The sequence below is a fragment of the Amphiprion ocellaris genome, chromosome 9 (genome assembly GCF_022539595.1).
Source record: "Amphiprion ocellaris isolate individual 3 ecotype Okinawa chromosome 9, ASM2253959v1, whole genome shotgun sequence".
NCBI classification, from domain to species: Eukaryota; Metazoa; Chordata; class Actinopteri; family Pomacentridae; genus Amphiprion; species Amphiprion ocellaris.
In genome coordinates this window covers 4,858,916-4,876,420 of record NC_072774.1, presented here as the reverse complement: position 1 = coordinate 4,876,420, position 17,505 = coordinate 4,858,916, and the positions used below count along the sequence as shown (strand labels likewise).

At 36.7% G+C, this 17,505-nt stretch overlaps 1 protein-coding gene and 1 long non-coding RNA gene across 2 annotated transcripts; one reads left to right on the top strand and one right to left on the bottom strand.

The window, feature by feature from the left end:
• The first annotated feature begins 1,112 nt into the window (after positions 1–1,112).
• Positions 1,113–16,751, top strand: them4 (thioesterase superfamily member 4). Its single transcript, XM_023291878.3, has 7 exons — positions 1,113–1,538; positions 3,230–3,419; positions 5,097–5,169; positions 10,649–10,738; positions 13,031–13,141; positions 14,923–15,047; positions 15,127–16,751. Exons 1-7 carry the CDS (start codon positions 1,410–1,412, stop codon positions 15,171–15,173), a joined length of 765 nt encoding a protein of 254 aa, XP_023147646.2. The 5' UTR covers positions 1,113–1,409; the 3' UTR covers positions 15,174–16,751.
• LOC129349728 (uncharacterized) lies at positions 9,233–10,632 on the bottom strand. Its single transcript, XR_008602842.1, has 2 exons — positions 9,568–10,632; positions 9,233–9,453 (listed from the first exon to the last, which is right to left on the bottom strand). It is a non-coding gene; the product is annotated as an uncharacterized LOC129349728 (long non-coding RNA).
• Positions 16,752–17,505: the final 754 nt, after the last annotated feature.

Sequence of the window (17,505 nt, the reverse complement as noted above, 5' to 3'; positions counted from 1 at the left end):
AATGCATTTTGTTTGAGTTGTTGAGCAACAGTTGGACCTGCTATGTACCTTCAGGCTCATAATTATTATTGTTTTTATTTTACATTTATTGCACACAGTTACTACAATGCAGCTCCATGCAGCAGTTAATCGTACTTTCAAATTGCATTAATGCAACCAAAACACTTGATTTACATGTCAGGATCAGCTCTTGTACCATCAACACAGTGGTTTTACAACAACAACTGTTAAATTACTTTAATTTGCATAATTAATATTGTAGGGTGTTTATCTTAACATTCAATTTAGCCAGAATTTTTGTTTTGCACAATATTGTAGTGGTTCACAGAATGAATCATAGTGTAGGGTCTTAAACTTAATATTAACAAAATATAAAATATTGCATGGTCTTAACATTTAAATAGGGCTGGTTATGTTATATAATAAACAATATGGTGAGGTCTTAACCTTAATATATAAATTAGTCAGGCAAATTTACAGAATAAATTATACTATAGGACCTTACCCTTCATATTTAAATCAGTCAAGTAAATATCAATAATTCATTATATTGTATGGTAATAAACTTAATATTTAATTTTGTCAGATTTTTAAATGTGTGTTTCTATATAATATTGTAGGGGGGTTGACTGTAATATTTGAATTACTCACATTTGTTAGGTACAATTATTAAGTTAATATTTTTACTTTGGTTGAATGTGTGTTTTTAATCAGTATTTGTCAGAACTATTTAACTGGCTGGTAAGAATCGAGAGTTTTACATTTTTTATATTTATATTTTATTTATAGTAATTCATTATAGTTGTTGCCATTTTTGTATTATTATTATTATTATTATTATTATTATTATTATTATTATTATTATTATTATTATTATTATTATTATTATTATTATTATTATTATTATTATTATTTATTTATTTATTTATTTATTTATTTATTTATTTTTTGATAATATAATTTCATCGTAAAAATCGTGTTTTCATGTTGGTTGTCATGGGAACATAATTATTACAGGAAGTCACCGCCTCTCTACAGCCAATCATGTTGCAAGCTGTATATCACATGATCCGAGTGACGTAAGGCCGAAGAACCGCATGCCGGAAGTTGACAGTGGCTGCGGATGGTGACTCCTGAAAGTCACCGGTAAACAGACGGCGAGAGAATTACCGGGGCGGGTCGGTGTTTAAAGAGATAACGGAACTCCAACGGGTGTCAGACATGGTTTAGGAACGTTACAGAGCAGCTCGGAGTTTCTTTTAGCAAAGAAAAAGTAAAATAAAATAAGAATTACAGTGTTTTTACGGTGCTAGCGAACTAGCTTGTAGCGGTGAACAGCGGTTACATCAGTTTTTCTGACTCAACCAAAGCAGCTCCGACAGAAACAGGTTCCGTTTAAGTCTAAAACGATGGCAACGAGTCTGGGTAGAATATTCAGGAGCTTCCAGAGCATCAGTTCGGTCTCATTCATGAAGACTGAACTCATCCATCCGCCTGCCAGCAGCTCGTTCAGGACCAGCTCTGTTTTCTCCATACTGGTAGGTACAAACATCAACTGGATCCTTCTCAGAGGGGGTTTATAGGGGCTCCTCTCCCTTTTTCCAGGGGTTTCTTTTTAGGAAAATGTGCCGTAATGCCTTCAAAAGAATATGTTCCCATTGTGAATGCATAGAATATAATGCAAATTATCATTAATCGCTAATTATGCTACCAAACAAAACAGTATTTGTTTGTTTGAACCTGTTGGAGAGGCATTGATTTAACTTTATGTGTATTTTTAAATGTATTTTACGGTTGTTCTGCTCTGCTTCACATTAAAATATCAAAATTCTCACCCCCTTATATGTGTTTAAATAGACCACACATTGGAAAAACATCTCAATATAATGCTGTCCAACTTAACCACTGGTAGAATTCAATTTCTATTTTGCATTGGATTGCATTAGACTTTAAAGGTGTGCACCAAAAAGCTGCCGCAATCAATATTGCAATACAAAATGCCATTAAATGTGAGCTACAATTTTATATACACGTCTGCCACTTTGATAAATAAAATGCAGTTCAACATGACAACTTTGCCATAAATTTTATTCTGCATTTTCAGAGTTAATACTGTGATAATTCTACTTTATGTTCATTGTGAAAGTTATTGTTGGTGGTGGTGTTCTGCTGGACTGCATGAGTTTTAAAAATGTTCCTAATACTTTGCCCTGCTCATGTATGTTAATATGGTGGACAAATATTAGCAACGCCTTTAATTTTAAGTCAGTATAATGTCTTTCAACCACACACTGTGACCTCAGTAATGAATATAAAGTGGAATTATCACCTTTATTGCACTCTCAAAAAAATGTAGAAGCTTTATCAAAGTAGAAATAATGGCGGAACTGAAGTGTTGGATTGCATTAGATTTCATCAGACGTACCTAATAAAGTGGCCAATGTGTGTATAGTTCACCCACCTGTACTTTTTGTTTGTTTAAAATGAGAATTTAATTCATGAGAGCTGCACGAAATTTGTTCCATATTATAACAATATTTACATTTGTATCCGGGTTTGTAAAGAAATACACTAACTCACCAGTGGTCATGTTGCATGTAAAGTTCTTTGTTGACACTTAAATTAAAGCTTGAATTCAAAAGTCTGTATGTTTATTTCAGCATCTGCAGATGGACTTAACAGAATGGACTGAGTGGAATAATTAAAGAAAGAAGCAAAAACAAAATCTTTTATACCGTCAAGGTTATACTCAAGGAGACAAGTTACTTATTATCCATGTCTGACAGTTAAAACAGCGTATTTGAAGACCAAACAGCCTCCAGGGCCTCTCTTTATCGGGCTTTTAGCCTCACGTCAAAGTAGTGCAAAGTTGACACATTTCAGCTGTAAAGAGGTGTAAGGTGAGGATCTGGACAGGCTGGCAAAGGTCAACAAGTTGAGCAATAACTGAACAATCTGAATCATGTACAGTATAATTACTAGGTGTAATCTGTGGTACTCAGTGTGTAGAAGTACATACACTACCAGAAATTTGACCCTGACTAAACATTGCTTTTCGTAAGAAGCCAAAAAGTTTAATCTGTAACTGTGTTGTATTTAAAAGCTTGTTATATTATGCATTTATTTCAGAAACCGATTATCAGGTAAATTAGCTTTACATAAACTTTTTTATTATATTTTCCATGTTATGACACTAACTATGATTCTAATACATCTTCCTGTTTTGCAGTCGCTGCCGTTGCCTTTTTCCTCCAAGTCGCGGGACTTCAGCCTGCCGAACTCGTCGTGGAACTCCGAGATGAAGCGACTGTACGAACATTACAACAGCCAGTGTGAGGTGGAGTCAGAGGATGGAGAGAAGCAGAAGGGACTGTGGAGGAGGCTGCCGAGCTACAACCGATCTCTGAAGTACGCTACAGGTATAAAAAGCACAGACTGAGGTGTTCAGGTAATAGAGAGTACATGGGACTGTGCCGTAATGAAGGTGTCGGACTTGTAGGGTTGTTGTTTTTGTGTAAATGATGTTCTCAGGCTCATTTTTTACATTATTGATCACCTAATCATGCATACTGAGCTCAAACTAGTTCTAAAACTAGAGCAAATTTGAGTTTTTCTTACATTGTTAATGCAAGTTTGACTGTGATGCTGCAGCTAAAATCATGACGATTATGCGATTTTTTTTTTGTACTGTACATAACCTAATTCTACACAAGTCCAATTTCAGAATCTCTGAGTTAACATTTCATTTAGCTTTAATTTAGCAGCTTTAACACATATAAATTCAAACGTGATGAATAGAAACAGATGAAGTTGAAGTGATCAAATTTCTGTATTTGTCTTGGCATTGTAAAATTATAGCATATAAAGAATATTTAATCCACTCTAAAGTCAGAAAAAGACTCATTTCAGTAATAGGTAAAATAGCTTAAAAAGCATTTACAATTTTTTTTACCAACTACATCTGGATGTACAAAAAAAATACACATCTGTATGTTGATTTAATTTAATTTGATTTTGATTTGATTTCTCACATGTGGAGAGTTTATTTTTGTTATTTTTACTGTTACTAGACCTTAAGATATTGCAATAATAGTGAAATAGTAAATGTTTAGTACTCAGAAACTTCCACCTGAACTGTTTATTTACTTGGATTCCCTTATTTACCATAATTATACTGTAGTTGCTCCTTATTTCTTCTACCAGCATTGATTTGTGCATTAAATCTGTGGATGTTCTCAGTCATCCAGGTCATGATAAGTCTCAAGCAAGCATAAGTTATGGCAACTGGACTAACCTCGTGTGAGTCGAAAACGTTTCACCTCTCATCCAAGAGGCTTCTTCAGTTCTGAACTGTTATGAACTGAAGAAGTCTCTTGGATGAGAGGTGAAACGTTTTCGACTCACACGAGGTTAGTCCAGTTGCCATAACTTATGCTTGCTTGAGATTTGTGCATTACTTTTCACATTAGTTTCCTTATTTTCCTTAGCTCTCGTGTCGTCCTGCGGGTCAAAATTGACCCGTTTTAAAGTTTGAAAATGTGTGGGGGGAAAAAAATTCTCAGTGAAACTTCTGATGTCCACATTTTCAACATTTTTGGGCAATCTTTATACATTTTTTGGTGGAAAAAAAGAAATGTTAAAAATGTTTCTTAAGAACATTCACAAAAAAATCAACCAAAATCCAGCGAATTTCGCTGGATTTTGGTTGATTTTTATGTGAATGTTCTTAAAGAAAATATCAGAAGTTTTACTGATATATATGTAATCACTTTAGACATTTTTAAGATTTTTTTGGAAGATTTTTGCTCAATTTTTGAAAATATTTACAAGAATTTTCTTGCCAAATTTGGGGGCTTTTTTAAATAAAACTTTTAAGGAATTATTGGAATTTTCTTCCTGAAGGTTTTGCAAATTTTCAGAAATTTGGTGAATTTTTTTGCTGAATTTTGGGATTTTTTTCAGACAAGGAAACAACATTTTCTGGTGCCCGTAAATGAGGACAACGGGAGGATTAAATCTAACGTGTGTGAGCTACTGGACACCTTGAATTCCCCAAATTTGCTGCTCACTGTCCACTTCCATGTTTTTCCCACCAGGTGGCGTCTATCTCAGCAAGCTCATCCAGTCAAAGGCTCGTCTTTTCACCAGAAACATCAAGGAGCAGGGGGCTATGGAGGACTAAAAGTGCCAAAATTAAATAAATAAATACATCATTAAATAATTAATTAAATATGTCATTAATTAATTAAAATTGGAATTAAATATTTCATTAATTAATTAAAATTGGAATTAAATATGTCATTAATTAATTAAAATTGGAATTAAATACTTAAATGTGTTATTAAATAAATATATCATTAAATAATTAAATATGTCATTAATTAGTTAAAATTGGAATTAAATATGTCATTAATTAATTAAAATTGGAATTAAATACATAAATGTGTTATTAAATATGTCATTAATTTATTAAAATAACAATTATTTTAAGTAAAAAACATATTTCATTATTTCACGATTTAATTAATTATTTCATGGTCCTTGTGTTGCAGTGGATCATGAATTAATTTTATCTGTCAACCTCGCCCGTCAAAGTCCGTGGGCGGGACTAACGTGAATCTAGTCTAATCCACTGCTTTTGTCTGCCTTGAAACCGGAAGTAGAAGTCTTTCTAAACATGGAGGCTGTGTAGAGGGAGAGTCGCTGTGAACTTTCTAGAGAGTTGGTGAGAGATATTTTAGACCTTGCAGAGTATGTGGAAGCAGGACCTGCTTACCGCGAGCATGTAGCGTGTAAAGCAGAGGAATTTATTGACGTTGTTGAAGTTATTTCCGCACTTTCCGACCAAGATGTTGACCGTAGAGTGACTGCAAATTTAGAGGAAGTACTCCGCCGGTTTTCTGGTACCAGGGTGTGCAACAGGAGCACACACAGGGACCAGGGCGTTTGGCATACCGAGGGAAGTTCTGGAACATCACGTTCTTTGTGGATTACCAGCCTGTCAAATTGCAGCGAATGCTCGGAGTGTCGAGCGCTTTTCCTTTAGGACCTACTCGGCGCGGCACGGCTCCGCTCGTCTTTGTTTAGCCGCGATTCCACAAGCATCTACTCGGCACGGTACGGCTCGTCTCATCTTTGTTTGCGAGCGTTTCCATACGGGACTAATTTTCAGCACCTTCTCGGCTGAGGTTCCCAGCGAGCTGAGATGAGCCGATAATGTGGCGTTTACATAGTGCAGCCCACTGATTGGACAGGGAGTGACGACACAGAGCAACTTCAGCACGAAAACAAAATCCTGCATTAAAAAATGACTGTAAACAGCGACGGTGTGCATTGCTCTTCACGAAACTCTGTTCTTCATAATTTTAATGTGACAGCCAGACTTGTACCGTGGGTGAATGAAGAGGTCGAGACTTTGTCTTTGGTGGCGGACCAAAGAATACAGAGAGAGCTGGACGGAGAAAGTTTATCAGGAGGTCTCTGAGCGGATGGCCGCTCACATATACAGTAGACTGTATATAAAGAGGACAGAAGCAGTGTAGGGAGAAGCTGAAAAAGCTCAAAAGTGACTATCGGTCCACCCAGGACCACAACGGCCGGCGTGGGTCAACCAGGAGGTGTTGGAAGAGGTTTAATGGAAGCTATTTACTGGCACCGCACCGGCGAGCAACAGGAGGGAGACTCAGCCGCTGCATTGTTGGAGACGTTCGAGGACGGTGAGTGTTTTGTGACTTCAAGAAACTTATACATCATTTATTCCATTGGTGGCAACCTTCTTTTAAGCAAACAAGTATTTTTAGAAAGTAACGTCGTTGTCTCCTGTAGCAGACAATAAGATAGCTAGTTAGCCATCGGCGCTAACTCCGTGCTCTGCTTGTATTTCGTGCTGCTGTTTCTAACGTTTAGCTCTCAGAAGCTAATACTTCAGTCAGCATGCCGTGTTTTTCTTGTACTTAGAGTGAGTGTTTATTTCTGTTCAAGAATCCCTTTCCACATGCGAAGCCTACTCCACCTCCGTCGCGGAGCCCCCGGCTGCCCTGTCTCCTCTCCAGCACCAGCTCGGACACCGACACCAGCACGTCACAGCAACGTCTTATCACCGGTAAGACACGGTAAACAGAGAGCATGGTTGATTTTCGTATTATTATTACTACAGGTGTAAATGCCTGCAAGCATGATCAGAACAACGAGACCAATGACCAAGAATTGAGGCAGGTGTAAATGCAAACTGTGCAGCAGCCAGCTCAGGAACGCCTGATGAAAGCTACATGTAGCTACAGTGACACATAAACAGAACACATGCAGCTGCATTTATTTTCCATTGATTTAACAAGTAAGTCACTCTAATTAATTTACGTTCTGGTGCGGTGTAGTATTGCAACCATTCTTCTTATAGTCACTAGGTAGCTGTGAAACTGAATGAAAATATACATAAAAATGAGAAAACACAGCTCTTCTTAGCAACTCCAAAATGTGCACAGGATGAAATGAAGTTCACACCACGTCGTTTTTGTTTGTGGTGGAGCAGTTACTGCTTGTGCTTTGGTTAAAGCGAAGAGTGCCAGAAGTTTATTAAAGTATCAAAGACATGATCATGATTGAAAATGGATGGACGGGTGGCTAAACACATCACATCATAGCTGTGGAGTCCTTCCAGCTCCTGGGGACTACAATCTCTCAGGACCTCCTGAAAAAGGCTCAGCAGAGGATGTATTTCCTACGACAGCTGAGGAGACATGGCCTGCCACATGAGCTGTTGATCCAGTTCTACACTGCAGTCATACAATCTGTCCTGTGCACCTCTGGATCAACCACACAGCAGGACAGAAACAGACTACAGCCCATAGTACGGACTGCAGAAAACATCATCAGAGACCCCACTCACCCTGGACATTTGGACTACAGAGCCCTGTACACAAAAATCGCCACTACTGTGTTTATAGCAATTACCATTTTGCTAATGTGTTCATACATTCCAGTCTAGCTGTACATTTCTGTTTATATTGTGTTCTATTTTACTACTATTTCTTTTTCCTCCCTGTTCCTCTTTCTATTGTTTATTTTTTATTATTCTCTTCCATATTCCTAGGATGACACCAACAGCCGAAACCAAATTCTGTGTATATTGTGTACTTACTTGGCCATTAAAGCTGACTCTGATCACTTTTCTGTCTTTGGTCTAGGCAAGAGGAAAGGGGGCCACAGAAAATTGGACCTTCCTAGCGTACTTGTGGAGATGCAGGCTGAGGAGGAGTGGAGTCATGCCCAGCATGATGAGAACATCTGGTTGCTCCTCAGCGAGGCAAGAGAGAATGAAGCTGGCCCAGAATACTGCCTTCAACCAGTCATTCCTGGGTGTGCTGGGGCAGCTGGGGTAGCTGGGTAGGCAGTGGGCAGCCGGCGAGTGTGAGCGAGTCCACCTCCCATAGACTTGAGATTTACAAGTGCTGGTCATATAATTAGAATATCACGAAAAAGCTTGTCTTTGGACAACTGTCAGGTCAGTAGTCTTCCCCATGATTGTGTAGCCTACAGAACTAGGCTGAGAGACCATTTAAAGGCCTTTGCAGGTGTTTTGAGTTAATTAGCTGATTAGAGGTGTCTTCAATATTGAACCTTTCTACAATATTCTAATTTTCAGAGATACCAAATTTGAGATTTTTGTTAGTATTCAGGTATAATCATCAAAGTTAAGAGAAATAAACATTTGAAATATATCAGTCTCTGTGTAATGAATGAGTATAATATACAAGTTTCACTTTTTGAATGGAATTACTGAAATAATGAACAACTTTTTTCATGATATTCTAATTATATGACCAGCACCTGTAGTTGTATATAGTTTTACTTTTAGCCCTCCACTGTAGGAGAGGCCCACCACAGTTTGTACTTTGCACATTGTAAATAGTTTTGATTTTGCTGCTGACTAATAAACTATTTTGTGACTTATGTGATTGCATCATAACTTTTCATTTTGTCTGTTAAGACACTGGTAGGAAAAGAGTCAACAGTCTGAACCAAACAATTCTATATTCCCTAATAATGTATTTGTGTTTAATGGGATTTAACATGTTTTAACACAAACTCCTTTATGGTTCATAATTCTGGTGACTGAATTACACCAAAGCAATACTGATTTATCAAACTGGAATTTTCTTAAAACAGCTGTTTTAATGTTTTGGCGTTTAATTTTTTATTTAATCTTGCTAACCTTCACAAACAAACAATAGCATAGACACATCTACAAAAGTTTATTGTCAGAATTGCATTAAAGAAAACAATAGCGGTCCGGGGACAGAAAAACAGAAGTATAACAAGAAGAATAACTTTGCATGACACGTAGTGCATCAGTGCATCCTGTACATCTCTGCCCTCCTCCTCTACACCTTGTGCTACTGCAGGCTCATGTGCTGCTGCTTCAGGTAAATCCCATGAAGTCTCATCAGAGAGCATCTGAAACACATACACAGCATACATAGTTTAATACCTAATAGCGATAAACTGCAGCCATTACAGGGTCGTTCACAGGACTGATACACGATAGCTAGCGAACTAGCATTAGCTTACCCTTATATGTCGTCTCGTTCATATCCTCTTGTCTTCAGCTTGATACTGCTGTATCGCCTCCCAAACTCTCCTGTGTGTCTCTTGAGTGTTTCGACTCGCCGCTCTCAGCTTTCTCCGACTCTTCTATTACTCTGAATCTGACAGAAAGCCACAGACCGAGCAGCAGGTGTACTATCGCCTCCATGTACATTGTTGCATTGCGTTTGTGTCGCACAAAAATGACGGTAAGGGACTTTCGGGCCACCGTGCTATGACGACTCAAACCACGATGAGGTGGTACTCAATGTAATGGAAAAACAACTAAACCGAGACGAGCCGTGGCGCGCCGAGTAGATGCTAAAGGAAATGCTAAAGGAAAATTTGTCTTGCACCGCATGTATCAACATTTGGGAAAGAGGACCGAGTCTTTAGCGGTTGCTAATAAAGTTTTGTTTTATTGAGTATCCAAACCAACGTAGAGGTGAATAGCGCCACCCAGTGTATCGGAATGTGTTCACAAGCTCTGCGTCAATCCATTATCTGGAATCGATTTGCCTTGACTTGATGTGCAGGGTAACCAATCAGGTGTTAGGATCCGCCCACCGACTTTGACGGGCGAGGTTGACAGATAAAATAAATTCATGATCCACTGCAACGCAAGGACCATGAAATAATTAATTAAATAGTGAAATAATGAAATATGTTTTTTACTTAAAATAATTGTTATTTTAATAAATTAATGACATATTTAATAACACATTTATGTATTTAATTCCAATTTTAATTAATTAATGACATATTTAATGCCAATTTTAATTAATTAATGACATATTTAATGCCAATTTTAATTAATTAATGACATATTTAATGCCAATTTTAATTAATTAATGACATATTTAATTATTTAATGATATATTTATTTAATAACACATTTAAGTATTTCATTCCAATTTTAATTAATTAATGAAATATTTAATTCCAATTTTAATTAATTAATGAAATATTTAATTCCAATTTTAATTAATTAATGACATATTTAATTAATTATTTAATGATGTATTTATTTATTTAATTTTGGCACTTTTAGTCCTCCATAGGGGGCAGCATTTGAGTATGTACTGTTTAACAACGAGGAGGAGCAGAGGTGTGTGGGCATCTTCCAGGCTGGACATCTACTGGAGGGACCACCGGGGTGAGATCAGGGTTAAATTCATACCACTTGGTGTTGTGGATGTCTGAGCTTGTTGGATTTGTACATGCAGGACTGTTGCTACTTAACTGTAGTGAAAACATCACAGTTATATTAACTTAAATACATTTTTACATTAAGACGAAGGAGGTCATGGTCTGACGTGTGCTAGCTTGGAGTGCCTCTATAGAGAAATAAACATTCACATCCATCAAATACTATTTACCTCAATACCAAATTTTGGTTTACAAAATATTTTTAATGGACAAATAGGTTTGTTCTGGCTGGAAATGACAAAAACAAGTGACAAAAGACAGTAAAACATTGTGTTAGAGGTGTTAATGATGAATTTGAACTATTTCTATGCAGTTTCCTTAAAACATTATAGAAAAAATGCAGCATCCAAAAGTAGTCATACTCCTTGAAAATGTTGCAGATTTTCTAATTTGTTAGGGAATTCTGCGATGTCGAGAGACGAATGAGGAGGCAAACTCACTCAGATGGCTTATGTTGAGAATAAGGTTTACTGATATCAGGAGATACAGGTGATACAGCGAGCAACACATTGATGTGAGCACTGGCAGCATCACTCCTGAGGATTCTCTTCAAAATTGGGTACATCAGGAGTTGGGAGGAATGCCATATTTCAATTACGGTCCAATATGGAGACAACTTGTCTGCTCATGAAAGTCAACTAGACCAGGGTTTCTGCAGGGCATTAAAAACCATTAATAGTCATTAACTTGATTTTGTGAAAACTAAGGCCTTAAATGGCATTAAAAATCATTAAATTTGATTCTCAGTGGCGTTAAACATTCTTTCTGCAGTTTTCCAAAAAAAAAATTTATGATAATGATGTAATAATATGTAATTATAGACTGCGATTCGTCAGATATGTGCATCTGCGTAAACATGCCGAAGCATTGTGATAATTGTTCCGGCCAGTCGGGTACAATTGCCAAAAACTGCATGTTTTTAAAGTGGCTGGCAGGCTGGACCAGGCGGCGGAGAGATGGGAAATGGGGAAACGCAAATTCTAGCAAAAATGGCTAGAAAACGTGGAATTCAGAGAATGACTGCAGCCCGTGGGTGGTCAGGGGTGGTTTCTGGATTCAGAAATAGTGAAACGTAGGGACAGTTTTCATAAGAAAATTATCTTTTGCAAAAAAACAAACCTGTGTAATTTGTTGAGTTCACGGTCATGGCATTAAAATTTTTACAGCATAGCATTAAAATGGCATTAGAAAGCATTAAATTTGACTGACTGATTTCTGCAGAAACCCTGTAGACAATATCTAATCTTAACCAGGGTATGTTTTTATTACACCAGTTGTCTTTGCAGCATCTGCCTTTCTCAGGGTCACATTAGAGGCAGAGAAAGCCTGACTGTGCTTCCAGTCTCCGTTTAGGAGAAGCAAATAGGAACAGGGTCAAAGGCGATAACCTGTAGGATCATTTGAGGGGACTTCTATGATTTACAACTCGATTCAAGGTGACTACAGTTGACAGATGCAACCTGCATGATATTCTGGGATGTCTTCAGCTACGAGGAAGACATCCCAGAAATACCTGCGAGGAAATACCTTAGTCAGGGGAAAGAGAGTAATTTTTCCTTCACTTAATTCCAAACGTTTCTGGTAATTTCTACCTTGTTTTACAGCATGTTTGTTGTGATTATTAAAAGATACACACACACACACACACACACACACACACACACACACATACACACATACACACACACACAGTATGAAGTATGAAGATCTAAAACTAGTCTTGAGTAACAGTTATTTACATTTGTCTTTTTTTTGCGACTACAGCTACATCTTCTACAGCTGTTTTCAATTCCATAGTGTATTAGAACGCTCTAGAACATGGTAGACATTATCAGAATCATTTGAAATGGTATAGAAGCTGCAATTTCAAGAAATATGAGTAGTTTTGGACATGGATTTTTGGTAAAAATGTGACAAAATGAACCATTGAAAGAGCTAAAATGTTTTATTGACATCTCTAAGGTCATTTGTTTATGTCATTTCCTGTCAGAACAAACCTGTTAATGAAAGAAAAAATCACTAAACTGAAAATTAGGCACGATTGTGATTAATTTGAGGCTTAACAACACAAGGTCATCTCTATTATCAGCTTCCCTATAAAGTAAAGTGCAAACAAACAGTTGAATAAACTGGAAAAAAAGAATTCCTTAATAAATCCGACTAATTTTAGATCTTCAAACTTCACATAAACTTCACTTTTAGACTTTGAGAGCTTAACAGACTGTGTGTGTGTTTCCAGAAACGTCCACGGGGGGGCGATAGCCACAATAATTGATACCGTGACGGGAACTCATGCGACTCTTCTGTCTGGAACCGTGATGACGGCAAACCTCAACATCAACTACCGCAGGTACACAAACAGCAGCACACAAAACTCTGTCAACAAGCAACAACTGATGAGCTGCATTAAAACTTCCAGTCAAACATAGAAGCAGTGGCTCAGATTACCGACTGAAATATGACAAATCTTACTGATAGTGCTGGTTTATTTGGCTCTGAGGACGATAAACAAAGGCTTTCTGGATGCACAGTCTCACTTATTTATGTGGATAAGTTTAGCTGCATGCAGACTTTAGGGAAAATGCTCGATCCCTCCACAAGACAACATTCAGTCACGCAGCTCCGCCGGAGTCACGCAAGTATCGTGCAGATTGACATTGATTGATGTCACATTGATAATTTATCGCACAATTTAAATATTCAGTCCAGTAATGTCTGTAGTCGCAACAACAACATCACAAGCTCAAACCCAACGGTCTGGTTGGCTTACTGCGGTCAAATAAGGACCCATAGATGTTTGAGTTTGTTGACTGCCAGACGATGTCCTCAACCTAAACGTCCAAAAAACAAAACATAACAAAAAAAAAAAAGTCACAGTGAGGCATCCTTTAGTTATTCTAGTATCAGAAGGCAGCAGAGAATGGTGACCTGCGTTTTTAATCTGTCTTTTAATTGTTTTCATTAAATTATTATTATTGTTGGAGGTTGTGTTTGTTTTTATTTATTTATTTATTATTTATTTATTTATTTATTTAAAATGACTTTATGGTGATTATTCAGATTATTATTACCACTATTAATATTGTTGTTGGTCATGTTTTTTTTGTTTTACATTTTTATTTAAATTAATTAAATTTATTTATATTTTTATCAATTTAATTTATCATTATTTATTATTTAATTATTGTTATTATTACTTATTGTTGTTGTGAGGGTTTTTTCAAATATTTTTAAAAGATTTTTAAATTTTTTTAAAATCAATTTTAAAAAATGATTATTTTGATTACTAATACCACTATTAAGGATGTTATATTGTTGTTTGTCATGTTTTTTTGTTTTACATTTTTATTTAAATCTATTTAAATTATTTCTAATTTCAATTTTTTAAATTGATTTAATTTAATTTTTATTATTATTTTCTTGTTGTGAGTGGTGTTTTTAAAATATTTTAATAGACTCTTTTGAGTTTTTACTTTTAAAATCAATTCAAATAGATAATTGTTGTTATTTTTTTTTTTGGTTTTACAATTTTATTTCAATTTGTTTAATTTATTCATGTTTTTGAATTACTTTTATGTTGTTTTTTTTTAACCTTTTATTTATTTATTTTTTTACACATTTTAGCCTATTTTGTCTGTCTTTTAACACTTTTGTTTTGCTTTATATATTAATATATATTTTTAAAATATGCTGTAGGGCTGAACAACTAATCAAAATCGTAAATGCTGCAATCATGTATACACGTTATGCAGCATGTCGGATCAAGGATTACAACTGTCTTGTCAGTGGTTTTGCAAAGTCATGCTTTTTTCAGTTTGTGACAGTACCACCTTTTTATGGTGGCTCATGCAGAAATTCTCCTTTGCATGTTATAAATCTGTTACACAGTAAATATTGAACTGAAGCCTGACTTCAAGAAATCATATTCCAAAACAAATCACTTCCTCGGATCCTTCCACCCTAGTGTCATGCAGTCTTTTGTTAGACAGCATTTGCATGAAAAGTTCTGCACAAACGCCGTCCGACCGAATGATTGATTGATTGATTGAAGGCTCTGTCAGTCGTATCAGAAAGTAGCGTTTCTTTCATTCTCGGACATTTTGCCCAAACAAACGGTTGTCTCGCCCTCAGCCCCATCCCTCTGGGAGGAACAGTGCACATCGAATCCTCTCTGGACAGGAAGGAAGGAAGAAAAACCTTCCTTTCCTGCAGAGTGACGTCCACCGACGGCTCCAAGCTGCACACGGAAGCAACAGGTGACTTTTAAACACGTTAAAGCTTCTCGTCAGTCACATCCTTCTGCTTGTTCACCGTCGTGTTCGTTCTCTCCTGCAGCTCTGTTCGTGTCCATCAATGTGAGCACAATGCTGCTGGGAGGATGACAACAACAACAACAACAACCTGCCACCTGATCAAACGCGTGTGATCAAATGTGTGTGTGTGTGTGTGTGTTTTTGAATGTGTGAGTATCACTGAGGGAGTAGAGGGAGACAAACACTCCTCTAAATATCGTATCAATATTAATATGTCCTCACTAACATCTCTGTCTGGTCCGTTTACTCGTCTACCTTTTCTTACTGTTACTAACATAAACATATCTAAACCTTATTTATTGAGTCGAATGTTCAAGGTTATTTATAAATTGTTAAAACTTTGGCAGTATTAATGGTTTTATGTTATTCTGGGGCCTTGAAGTGAACTTATTTTTCAAAATGTCTTGTACTTTAATATTTACTTTCCTCTAATCATTATTGACGATTTGTTGGTTTGTCAACAAATAAAAAAGGTTTGCAACGGGAAATAAAAACTGCTTTGGTTTTCTGTTTTGGTAATTATTGTAGGTTTTTTTCTTGAATTAGATGCAGGATTATGTCTATAATTTAGATATTTTATTTTTTAAAAGTATCTGTATAATTAGATTTTTGTCTGCTGTGCATAGACTAAGCATATTTTTTAAAATTAATTTTAAATATTTTGAATATTTTAATATTTTGAAAATAAATATTATACTTTTTACTTTTACACCAGATGTACAGAGACACACACCTTCCAGAAAGTAGGGCTGGCCTGAATAGCAATTTCTGGGCTCCGGATATTCAGCGCCGATTAATGACGAATATCCGAATATTCGGTTCGGATCGTAACATCTGACGAGTCGAATGCCGATCGTGCGACATCGTCCAGCGAGGGACAGGGGAGGGGATGCAGTCCGAATATTCAGATCTCAAATATTTGGATACCATCGTCACGACCGGATATTCGGGTCCAGCCCTACCAGAAAGTTCAACTTTTGTCTCATCAGTCCATAGAATGTTCTCCCAAAGTCTTGGGGATCATTCAGATGTTTGTTTGCCAAAGTAAGATGAGCCTTATGTACTTTTTAGCTAACAATTGTTTTTGCCTTGGAACTCTGCTGTTGATGCCATTTTTGCCCAGTCTCTTCCTGATTGTTGAGTCATGAACACTGACCTTAACTGAGGCCAGGGAGGCCTGCAGGTCTTTAGATGTTGTCCTGGGTTCCTTTGTGGCCTCCTGGATGAGTTGTGCTGTGCTCTTGAGGTAATTTTGGTCGTGAAGGTTCACCAGTGTTCCATGTTTTCTCCATTTGTGGATGATGACTCACCGTGGTTCGATGGAGTCCTGAAGCTTCAGAAATGGCTTTGTAACTCTTTCCAGACTGATAGATGTCAATTGTTCTTGAATTTCTTTGTATCGCAGCATTTTGTTGTAGCTTTTTGAGATCTTTTGGCCGACTTCATTTAGTCAGATAGATTCTGTTTCAGTGATTTCTTGATATGGAGGTAATCAGGTTTGGGTGTGGTCAGTGAAATTGAACTGGCTTTCCAAAGAATGTTATTACCCACAGTTAATTCATGATTTAACAAGGAGGGGAATTAGTTTTTCACACAGGTTTGGATAGCTTTTTTCCTTTAAAATATTAAATCAATATTTAAAAACTGCATTTTGTCTTCACTTTGGTTATCTTTGTCTAACATTTAAATTTGTTTGATGTCTTAAATATGTAAGTGGGGGAAATTATCAAAAATATGAGAACTCGAGAAGGGGGCAAATACTTTTTCATGGCATTATATATATATTGATAATCTCTAGTTTGAGCTCTGAATTTTTGTTGCACAGTAGTTTCGTGCTTCTTACAGTTTTTAGTTTTGATTTCCATGTGTGGGTAGTTAGCTGTTGCCCCACACTGTGGTGGATGTGGTTGTATCTGAATATGATTTACATGCCATGAGAATATTGTGACTTCTGATGGAAGTTCAAAGCATCATGATGGCGGTTACTGTCTTGTTTTTCGGCCGGTTCGTCTCCTTCGCATTTTGTTTTCTGCCTTCAGACTTGACTGAGGCGCGCCACAGTGTGCCAGAATAAGTAACGCCATTCCACATCACAGAGATCTGAGCCGACCACGACTCTGAAAATCTAGATTTATGAGCAACACCTGAAAATATGTAGAGGACTGCTTTAGATTAAACACATATGGTACTGACTGTAGGTGGAAAACACCGTCTGCAGTATGAGTCCATATTTGATTCTGGTGTAACATTGATAAGGTTTGCATTGTGTTTGACTTGTCAGTGTAAGAAATATGTGAGTTTTTGTCAACAAGGATGTGATGTAAAAAAGTCAAAAACAACATAGAAATGGTTATCCAGCCAGTAACCCAGCCAGACATTAACACGAACATCTTAAATGCAA